Here is an 11,785-nt window from a genome sequence, read left to right on the forward strand (position 1 = left end):
CCTGGTAGATTCTCAGAGGCAGGGAAAGGGGAATGGGGACCTGTATGGACCACCTGGGGGAGCAGCACGTTTCTGTGGCTGAAGTCACTGGACACACAAGTGCAGGAGGAGGAACTAAGGCAGGAGAGGCAGGTGGGGACCAGGTTGGGAGGGCCTTGACTGCAAGTAGAGGATTGGGAGCTTTATCTTGTAGGCAAGAGGAAGCCACTGAGGGCTTCTGAGCTGGGGAGGGACCAGCTTCATCAGAATATGGAGGCATCACTCCCAAGGCTGAACTGAGGGTGACGGCTCCCCTTTCCTCCCCTTGGTCACACCTGGGATTCACGTTCCTACGCCCCTGGGCAGTGCAGGGGCCACAATAACCCCAGGCCCTTTCACCTGACCCACTTGAATCCACCCACCTGCCTGCCTCTGTAGGGGCAGAGATGACAGTGTCAGCCTGGGCCGGACTTTAAAAAACAGAATTCAACTTCTCAACAGGTGCAGGGGGAAATGGACCAATATTTTCAGTAACGTAGTTGCTTTTCAGCCAATCAAACCAGGGGATGGAAAGGAGGGTCTGCATTCCTCTGAGCATGGGAGGGCGTGGGGTCCTGTAGCATTTCCAGCGCCTTGTATGTGTAGCTCGGGGCTGGTATGATGAGCTCAGCACTTTCCTCCTCTGGGACTTTCCTTTACCAGTGTTGTCCCAGGCTGTCCTGTCCAGCTCAGGGCTGTATTTTAGAGGCCAGGGGAGAGAACCTCAAAATCTCCCCTTCCCACCCTCTCTAGCTTCCTTCCGCAACAGCTTTTCCCACCATAAGCAGGTAGTCTGTCTCCTGCCCTGGATATTGATTTCCTGGTTTCCCACAATGGCCTATTCTTGTACCTGTAGCATGATGTGGGCCAGAGACCACGTCACGCAAAGCCTGGATCATTGTGACTCTGGATCAGTCCTCTCAATGCTGGAGGTGGCCCACAGCCTGTCTCTCCAGTCACCAGTGGAAATCTGGGTTCGTGACAGCAACTAAGCAACAAGAACACCCCTAGAGCCCTGCCTGGGGAAATGCGTTTGCCGTATATAACTGAGGTTTGGGACAAACACAGCCAGGATCTGCTGGCCTGCCTCTTCTTGTGGGAGGGATAGAGGTTTCTTCTCTAAGACCCTGGGTGGACTCTGCTCAGAGAATTCACCCCACATCTGAGTGGGACCATCTGGGTAAGCCCCTATTAGCCAGGTGAAGAAGCAGCCTCAAGAAGGGAAGAGATTGGCCAGAGGCCCTGGAGTACATCAGCAGGAGAGCAGGATGTAAGTATAGGCCCCCAGGCTCCAATCTCATGCTCTTCCTTCTCCTGCGGTGCATCTGTGACCATGGCCATTGATCCTGCCGGATGGGCCACATCTCCATGGTCAAAGGAGGAGGCAGAGCCTGTGCCACCCTGGGGGGTGCTGCCCGTCTTGCTGGGTCTTCCTCACTAGGTCGCTATGGTGGCCACCTTGACTTGTGCTCTCCCAGCCAAGGTCTTCAGAGCCCCCGCTCTAGAAACAAGTCATCCACCCTGCCGGGGACAGCCGGCTGCCCACCTTGTTTCCCCTTCCATATACACCTTGCCAACCCCCTGGAACTTGGAGCATCTCACCCCCATGTCTGGGACCAGCTATGCCAGGGCAGCGCAGGGCAAACCCCAAAGGGATGGAGAATAGGGATGCATTTATTGCGTACCTACTATGTGCAAGGCACCAAACCAAGCTCCTCATAGCCATCACTGTGTTTAATCCCTTCAAGCACCTGGCAGGGTTTCTCCCACTTTCCAGGGTGGTGCTCAAAGCGGTGAGATGATCTGCCCTGAGGAGCTGGGTGTCCAGTTCACACGTATCTCACACCACCCACATCCCTCTCCCTTGCCAACAGCTTCTGCCCTGGACTCTCAGGATCTTCTGCGTCCCCCACTCCGAACATGGAGCTGCTCACACCAAGACCCCCAGGCCACATCCTCCTGCTTGTAACAGAAGAGCCAGCCCTGGGAGGGCTATGGTTTTGTGGGGTTGACAACCTTGCCCAGGAAAAGGATGCTCTGGGTGTTGGTGGAAAAGATCGCCACGAGGAAGGGCCGGTTGAACCGAAGGACACTGCGATTGTGTTGGGCAGACATAAAGGTGATAAAGCTGCCAGTGGCCGCTGCCGCCTGGGTGCCAATCTCATCCACCTCCAGAATGGCTCTGTGGAAACTCTGGGAAGGAAATCACAAGTGTTACCTCCGAGAGAACATGAATCAGGACTTAGGGAAGACTGGAAGAACCAGAGATCACTGGAGATCAACACTGCAGGTCACTGCTTGCCAAACCACTTATTGGGGGATCTCACAGAAAGAATGTCTACACTGGGTGGATCTGTGAGCTGGATGACCTCTTATTTATAGGAACGATTATTTCTATCAGCAACTGAAGACTTACTATGTGCCTAGGGCTCTTCTTAAATCTTCACAGCCACCCGGTAAGGTTGATGTATTATGGCTGTTTTACAGATGAGGAAAATAAATCCAGACACTCACTCACCCTTGAATGCCATAAGGGGAGGACCTCAACTCTGGAATTCAACTCTGCAACTCAAAGCTGTACCCTGGAGTGCACTTTTGTCTTCTTAACTGAAGTCAAAATTCTCTTTATCTCGTCAAAAAGACCTCTGATACACACACACCCAGCCCAGCCTGGTCTGTATCCTCCCTCTATTTCTATCAATGCATTTATCACCCTCCATTGTGATCTATGAAGCCCACTTGGCTGTGAGAGCTCCCTGAGGACACAGACTGGGTGGACACCATATCCCCAGCACCAAGTACCACGCCAGCACATGGTGGGTTCGTTCCCAGATGCCCATGTCTGTGGATGGTTGAATGAAACCCAGGCTCTGAGATTTCATGTGGTGGCAGAGAGAACACCCACCACCCAGCAGCTCCCAAGGGGCAGAAGTTCCCCACCGAGTCTCCAGGCATGGATGACCTTGGATGACTTACCTTGGACACCTGCAGTTTTCGCTCTTTGGTGATGCCGGACAGGTCAACCTGCTTCGAGAACAGATCCATGAAGCCCATCTTGGGCAAAATCTGATCTAATTGATAGGCGCCAGAAATGGAGAACTTGGGGAAATGCAGCTTGAGCTTCTTATAAAAATACCTGAAGGAGGCATGGGGTTAGACAAGTGAGGGACCCCAGTGCTCTGTGCTCTTCTCAACTGGCCCCACTCACTCCATCTGACTTTGCTTCAGTACTCCCAGGAACTTAATGCCAGGCCCCTTTGCCCTCAAGACTGCTGTCTGCAGGACCTCCTCCCTTGGGAGCTCATCTTCAACAGAGCTGGCTTTCTGGGGACGTGCCAGGTGCCCAGGGAGGTACGAGTCTCCCTATGTGGTAGCTTTGCCTTCGCCTCTATTGGGGTCTTATGGTTTTCACTTATTTGGGACCAGATGATTTCTTTGGCTAGAATTCCTCTATCTCATGAGCTGTGCGAATTTTCCATCCACCCGTGGCCTTAGGCTGAGACCCTTATCTATGGTTGGAAATTTTTCCCACTCATAGCCCCAGGGTGATAGAAAACTTCCTTGCTACTTCTTTGGATGGGTGTATGCAGTTTTTTTCAAGTCCCTCTATACTATGCACATTGATCAGAGATCTACCCACTCACTGCACAGTTGGGCAGACCCTCAGAGAGCCAATGTCACTTCACCCAAGTCTTGGACAGTGTAAGGGCTACATCTAGAACCAGGACTCTTAACTCCTGATCTGGTTCTCTTTTCACTGATCGGGGCAAAATGAGATTTCAGATGTAACAGGAGAGTTCATCATCTAAGAAAACCCATGGAAAGTCTTAAAGCAAATAAGAATGCTTTCATAATTTGGCAATCATCCCCATGTGGGGCACTGGCTTTCCTTAGAAGGGTCCATTTGAAGGGCAATCTTGCAGATTCAGCACCATGGGTCACATTGATTACCTCTTCTGAAGCAAGTTGTTCCACCTTGTTAGCATCTCTGGAGTCAAGACCTCCTCCACCTGCTTCATTTTCCCTTTATCAGGAAGGATGAAAAAGGCCATCATGTTTCCTTGATAATCCATTCGCAGCACCGAGCAGGGCAAGAATCTGTCATGAAGATACCAGTGGTGCTGTGTGTCCTGCAGCATCATAGGCACCTTGACTACTGTATTCTCATCAACATAGAAGTCTTGGGAAGTGGTCTTCGAGGGAATGAATGGTTTCTCCCACAGAGCTGAAGGGAAGAAGGAAAGAAGACACAGGGCACCTGTAGACCAACAAGCCAACCGTCCAGCCAGGGAATGCCTCTCCTACAGTCGTGGAGACGCACAACTTACTATTCCATCACGGTATACTATTCAGATCCTTCAAACCTTGACCTGCCTAAGAAATGGATCTCTCAGGGCTCATTTAGATTCTAAAATGTGAGATACAAGAGGGTATCAGCAACATTGTTTCATGTCTTCACCATTTTTTAAACAGATTTTATTTATTTGCTTTAGAGAGAGAGAGTGTGAGTGGGGAGGGACAGAAGGGGAGGGAGACAGAGAAAGAATCTCAAGCAGACTCCCCACTGAGCGTGGAACCGGACAGGGGGTTCAATCCCATGACTCTGAGATCATGACCTGAACTGAAACCAAGAGTCAGGCATTTAACCAACTGAGCCACCCAGGTGCCCCATGTCTTCACCGTTTAATCCACATTGCTGCACTTACATTTTGTTTGCCAACATGGTATTTATGTAGTGGTTGTTTGTTACAACTTTGTAGTGTACTTTCTTGGTTAAAAATGAGGTTGGGCAATCTTTTGTATGTTTATTGACCAACTAAATGTCCTTTTTTTTTTATTATTATGTCAGCACCAGTTCATGTTTTTCCCCTGTATTTGTGTAGGGTTGTTTCTTAGTGATTTGCAGGAGTTCTTTCTGAACACTAGTTGTCTATCAGTTGCGTGAGTTGCAAATCCCTTGTCTCTCTCTCTGACTTGCCCTTTCACTCTATAAGTGGTGTGTTCTGGTGATTGAAATTCTTAATTTTAATGCAGTGAACATATTAGTCTTTTCCTTTGTGGTTAGGTGTTCTGTGTCTTGTTTAGGACAACCTTCCCTTCAAGGTCATGAAGATACTCTCCTATATGATATTCTAGAAGCTTTAGTCTTCCCTTTTGCAAAAAGGACTATATTCCACCTAGAATAAATACTTATTATTGGTTGAAAGGAGGGGTCCAACCCCATTTTGTTCCCCTTGTGGGTACCTAGTTGTCCCAGCACCATTTTTTAAAATCAACTCTTTCCCCAATGCTCCGTCATGGCGGTGACGGGGGGATGCCAGGTTTGACAAATATCAAACGTCCATGTATCTCTCCATGGGGTCATTTCTGGGCTCTATTCTGTCCCATTTGTTTATTCATACTACACAGGCTAAATTAATATAGATTTATGATAAGTCTCACCCTCTGGCAAACAAGTTTTCCCATCTTAACTATTCTTGGCCTTTTACACCCCCATATACATTTTAGAATCAGCTTGTTAACTGCCACCAAAAAGGATAAAAAAACCTGTTAGGATTTTGGTTGGGATTGCATTAAATATTTAGATTAATTCATGAAAGAATTTACATCTTTACCTATTAAGTATTCCTTTTCATGAACATAGTATATCTGTATTTTTAAAAACTTAAGTCTACTTTAATATCTCTCAAGATAATCTTATCTACAGAGATCCTGTGCATCTTTTGTTTGTTTTCTTCTAGGTACTTTTCAGTTTTGGAGGTAAGCCACAATAGTTCCACTCTCTCACCATGTAACCCACAGTGAGGCCTGGGGCTAAATTTACATCCCAAAGTGTTGGGCAGATGTGTCAGAGGGCAGGATGTCTCTATCTCCTTCCTATTTCTGGAGAACCTCTCATTCTCAGGCCAACAACACTAACCCAGCTGGACCTAGGTCTCTTTCAGGAAGAGAGCACCCAAACCTTTCTTTATGGTCAGAGCTTTGGGTAAGATAATGGTATATACTATACATTTAAATTATATTTCAAAAGGAATGGCTTATAGAATATTGTGTAACCATTAAAGTGAGATCTAAATAAAGTTTTCAATAGCATAAAGCTACACACACACACACACACACACACACACACACACATGCCTGTAAAACCTGGTAAATCTGAATAAAGTCTGTAGATTGCACCAATGTCAATTTCCTGGTTTTGCTTTTGTATGAAAGTTATGTAAGATGTATCTAACCTGGATGAAAGGTACATAGGATCTCTCCGTACTATTTTTGCAACTTCCTATAAGTTTATGGCCATTGCAGAATTAAAAAGGTTTTTGAAAAAGTTTTCAGTGGTGCATGAATAATTCCATGTGTAAAATGCAAGTGATGACCAATTTGGCTGGATTGTTAGTCTGGGACTGTTTCCCAGAATCTGTTCTCTATAGATTCTGGGTTCAAGGTGGTTACAAGTGTGAGATTGGGAAGTAGATGTGAAGCAACAACCACACGCTGAAGGTCTTCCCAGGAAGATGAAAAGATGGACAGACTCAGTGGAGCCCTAGATGGAGACCTAGTGGTGCTCCAGGTCATCCATGCTCTCCTCCAAGTTCATTGTCCAACATTAGCCTTCCAGACCAACATGTCCCTAAGCTGCCACCGGATGCCCAGCATGGGCCTCTCCACAAGCTCCCCCTACATGGACCCACTGTCGTGGCTGGATGTGCCTGGCATATAGATCCCTAATAAGTTCCAAACTTTCACCTGCACCAAGGACTTCACTTTGTCCCTCCAACCTGTTTCCTCCAGGCCTTCACTTGCACACAATTGTGCAAGGCCCAATTCCTATAGCAATCCCCTTTCTCCTCTGATGGAACACTGATAATACACACTGTACAAATCTGTCCCCACACTGTGATTTCAACTGTTAATATATGTGTGTGAATGGAAGACTGGAATGAATTAGGTGAAAATGTTAACGCTGGTTGTCTCAGGGTGGTAGGATTATGGGTAATTTCTCTTTTATACCTTTATGTGGTTTTTAAATTTTTTTATTTTTATTTATTTATTTGAGAGAGAGAGAGAAGGACAGAGATAGCGAGAGAGAGAGCACGAGCAGGGAGGAGAGGGAGAAGCAGGCTCCCCACTGAGCAGGAAGCCCAATGCAGGACTCGATCCCAGGACCCTGGGATCATGACCAGAACTGAAGGCAGACGCTTAACCGACTGTGCCACCCAGGCACCTCCTTTGTGTGTTTTCAAGCGTCTTCGAAACGAGCATTGTTATCATTAGATTAATTATGATTACTCTAATTATTTGAGTATATATAATGGTCAAAAGTCAACAAACTTCTTTTGCAAAGGGCCAGAAAGCAAATATTTTCGGCTCTATAGCAACTATTTATCTCTGTGGCTGTGTGAAAGCAGCCAGAGACAATACATAAATGAATGGGCATGGCTGTGTGCCAATAAAACTTTATTGACAAAAAGAGGTAACCCATCAGATGTGGCTAGAGATGGTAGTTTGCTTATCCCTTTAGGCCCTCTTCTAAGGAGTATACACAAAAATATGACATAATTTGATCCTCAAAATAAGACTCTGAAGGAGGGACTCTTATTATCCTTACTTCAAGCAAACAACCTGCCCTGTTTACATTGTTGGTAAGTGACAGAGCTTTGATATGAATCCAGCATTTCAATTTGTGCATTTCATACATTACTGTTACAAAGAAAATAAGTAAGAAAATATGTCTAAAGGTATGAGGAAACCTCAATACTACACAATCTTAAATATCTGATGCTCTCACATGAATCTTCTAAGGGTTGCTTGACCCTTACTGACCCCATCCATCCACTTCCTCTTTTTTAAATATTTAATCCATCCATAAACCAGAAGGAGAGGGAAGATAAAGGATCCACCAACGAACCAACTCTCACCTTTGAAGTAAATGTAATTCACCAGCACCATTGTGATGTCTGTGCTCAGGTGGCTGACCAAATCCACAATTTTCCCTTGAGTTTCCTCCTTGATGTGGTCATTGATGAGCTGGGTGGTGCCCACAGAGTTGTGGAAGTTGGTGAGGAAGAGTTTGGATTCATAGAAGGCCACACTGTCGTTAAGAAATTCCGGAAGGATCAGCAGGTCCTGGCTCAGGAACAGGGCACTGCCCATGTGCATCTCCAGCCCGTTACCCGGGAGGTGGAGAGTGTGTAGGAGGTGCTGGAAGCCCTGGTGGATGTCCCATTCGGACAGCTCTGTGAGGTTGAAGCCCAGACCCTCAAGGATCTGGGTCTGGCTGTGCGAGCGGGCCCCCAGGGACAGCATGGCATAGGAGGCAGAGATGCTCAGTGGGGAAAAGAAGATGTTGCTGTCAGGACTTTGGGAAGCCATCAGGTGGTAGAAGTGGAGAGCAAAGGCTGTATTCCCTGGGGCAATCTTGAGGCTGGGGGAGCCCTCACCTATGCTTGGAGCTTCCTGATGGGGGATGCCAGTGTTACCCTGGCTGTAGTGCTCAGGGTGCAGCTGACCATGAGAAAGGACCAGCAGTCTGACCAGAAGGAGGAGCAAGTGGTTGGCAAGATGCATCTTCTGCACTCTCACAGCTATAGGAGGAAAGAGAGTGCTTAGGCAATTCCCCAGCAGATCACCCAACCCTACTGAGAAGTTGGGCAAGGCCAGGGCCCCAGGGTGATAAGTGACACCGTGAACTCTTGCAGATGGGCCTGTGGCAGTCTAGCAAAACACCCAGCACCTTCCCAGTGTGTGGTGAAGATGATATTCTGTGGCAGTGCTTTAGATGAACAAAGCACACTCATGCCCCCACCTACCTGCATTTTCATCCTTCTGAGCTCTGCAAGGCACTGGCCTCTTTTCTCATCCCCGAGACTCCAAAAATGACTTAATCAGGTCACCTAACTGGTAAGTACCTGAGCTAGGACACAAAGTCTCCAGACTCAGCCTGGGGATCTTTTTACCATTCGTGTTTATTCCCTCAGCCAAGTGACCCACTGCAGCAAGGGTGTGAATCACCAAAGGTTACTGTAACATCTACCCCACCGACATCCATGGTGTGCTTTACAGTTTACAACATCATTTTAATGCCATTTTGTTTGACCCTCTTACCTAGGTAGAGGTCAGTAGAACTGGCATTCCTACCAACACTCCATACAGATACAATCACTGACATTCGAAAACTGATCTGCCCCAAGTCCCAGGAAAAGGATTGGTCTCTTTTCCTAGTAAACTTAACCTGCCCAAAACAGGGTGTTCTATTTTGTCCACCAAATCTGCTCTGCTGCATCAAATGGATCTACCATTACTCTCTGGTTCTCAGCCCCAAACCAGGTTGTCATCCCTAACCTGTGTCTGGCCTTCCATCCCCTTACCTCATTCTATCTTTCTGCATGTCTGGAAGGCTCTTTCCTCAACCCCTGAGCCTCTCCACTGCCATGACCCTCACTCAGGCCTCCAGTGTCGTTCACCCAGACCAAGCGTCAGAATGCTTTTCCTGCAAAGGGTCAGAGAGTAAACGTCTTTGGCTCTGTGGGCCATATGGTCATGTTGCAGCTGCCCAACCTGGCTGTGTTGGCTGGAAAGTGACCACCCACAAAGCAGGCTTGTGTGTGGCTGGGTTCTGGTGAAACTTTATTTATGGACAATGAAATATGAATTGCATATACTTTCATAGATCACAAGATATTGTCTTCCTTTTGATTTTTTTCAACCATTTACAAATTTTGTGTTTATATCTATATCTTATATATATGTTATATCTTGCATTCTTAGCTCAGGGGCAAGACAAAAATAGGCAGTCGGCCAGATTTGACCCACAGGCCACTGTTTGCTGAGCCCTGACTTAGACCACTGTTGTTTCCTATCTGGTCTTTCTTTCCATATTTTCTTTTCTTTTCTTCTTCTTTTTTTTTTTTTAAAGATTTTATTTATCTATTTGACAGAGAGAGACACAGCGAGAGCAGGGACAAAGCAGGGGGAGTGGGAGAGGGAGAAGCAGGCTCCCCGCCGAGCAGGGAGCCCGATGCGGGGCTTGATCCCAGGACCCTGGGATCCTGACCTGAGCCGAAGGCAGACGCCTAATGACTGAGCCACCCAGGCGCACCTCTATTCTATTTTCTACCCAGGAGTTGGAGTGACCACTTCACTCACCAACTTAATGCCAGTCCCCAAAGCATGGCTTCCTACCAAGCTATAATACCTTCTCCCGCCCTAACCCTCACGTGCGTATTTCTCTCTGACTTTGCAGCGAGTTACCCAGAATTCCCCTCTGTCAGGCACCCTCCAAAAACACCTGGATCAGGAGCCAGAGGACCTGGGTCCTAAGTCATGTGTGGCCTTGCGGGAGGCTGTTTCTGGGCCTGGACACCAGTTCTCCCACTGGTGTGATGAGAAGGTTGGCTCAGTCACGTGTAGGGGTCTTCCCAGCCTTAGGATGTTTCACCTCTAGGTCTTTCCTAGTCTTGGCACTGGAAGTCATGTTTCAGAACTCCCGGTCCTGGGCAAACTAGAAGATTGATCACCCTCCCTTTCAAGTCTCAATTGCGGCCCTCAGAGAGTTACTCACAGTCAGTCCTGGTATGGTCCCCCGGGCAGCTGTCTGAGCACTAGGGAAGCCCAGGAACAGGGCCTGGGTTTATCAAGCCCAGGAAGGTTGGCAGAACTTCTCAGCACCACCAGCACCACCTACCACCCCCCCGCATTAGGTAATTATTAATGAACAGACCTATGGGTGCAGCGTGGAGTCTCAACACAGAGAAACTTCACTGAAAGCTGGCTCAACCCCTCCGGGGATGACCCCCCCCTTCCATCCGGGAGGACTCCAACAGAGTTCACCCCTTGCTGTTTGTGTCATGCACTAAGATTTGCCTGGCACATGCTTCCCCCTGAGGCCCAGGGGGCCTGTTAGTGGATGTGGTCTCCACATTGCCCCTCATTGGCCATGTGAACTCAGGCACATCCCTGGGTTTGTCACGACCCCCCATTCCATCCCCCACCACCTCTTATAAAATGAAGAGATGGATCAGACCAGGGGTAGCAAACCTCAGTGCCTTCATGATCCTGGGAAGGCTGTTTCCAGGGTGACATAATGAGGAATGGTGGGCATGTGGGACTGGAGAGGGTTAGCTCTGCAGCCATCAGGACCCATCAGGAGGGGCTGGATCCTGCCTTGGGCCTCCAGTTTTCAATCCTGGACTATGTGATTGCTCAGGAACCTTCCAGCTTTAAACGTACATGATTCAGTGATGGAACCCTCTGAGAGGCCACGTGTTGGCCTTCAAGGAGAATGCATCCCAGGGGCAAGGGTGGCATGGGGTGGGAGCAAACTCCTCCGTGGGCCAGGAATCCAATTGCACACTTCCTTTTTAATTATGGATTTTGAAGTTACTTTACATGCAGTGCTTGGTGAGCCTGGGCACCCTTGGACCATTCTGGGGCAGTTGAATATGTGGGTGGCATGTGACTGTTTCTTAAGCCCAATGGGGAAGGAAGCGATGTGGTCCTCAGTGTCCTGAATGAGATGCCCTTGACATTCAGGCTTCCTCTAGTGGGCTTTTCTGAATGTGTCTCCAGGTGCTTGGGGCTTTGACTTGAGTGGAATATATACCAGTGAGCAGCAAGTTTGGCCTGCGAGCCCGGAGCTGGGCAGAGCAGAATGGTGGGGAAGGTACAAGTGCAGGTTTGGACCCAGCTGGCCTGGGGTCTGCATCCCAGCCTGTTGTTGGGCTCTGAGAAGTTCAGGGTTGTGTCCAAGTTCACACGACAGAAATGC

General features: G+C 48.1%; 1 protein-coding gene across 1 annotated transcript; it reads right to left on the reverse strand.

Annotated features, from left to right (window-relative positions):
* Positions 1 to 1,765: 1,765 nt before the first annotated feature.
* On the reverse strand, positions 1,766 to 8,595 carry SERPINA4 (serpin family A member 4). The gene is made up of 4 exons (XM_028099731.2): positions 7,938 to 8,595; positions 3,970 to 4,243; positions 2,995 to 3,154; positions 1,766 to 2,211 (listed from the first exon to the last, which is right to left on the reverse strand). Exons 1-4 carry the CDS (start codon positions 8,584 to 8,586, stop codon positions 2,011 to 2,013), a joined length of 1,284 nt encoding a protein of 427 aa, XP_027955532.1. The 5' UTR covers positions 8,587 to 8,595; the 3' UTR covers positions 1,766 to 2,010.
* Positions 8,596 to 11,785: the final 3,190 nt, after the last annotated feature.

Source organism: Eumetopias jubatus, unplaced genomic scaffold (assembly GCF_037043125.1).
Source record: "Eumetopias jubatus isolate StellerSeaLion01/CBP00866 unplaced genomic scaffold, mEumJub1_p1.0 scaffold_7, whole genome shotgun sequence".
In the NCBI taxonomy this organism is placed as follows: domain Eukaryota; kingdom Metazoa; phylum Chordata; class Mammalia; order Carnivora; family Otariidae; genus Eumetopias; species Eumetopias jubatus.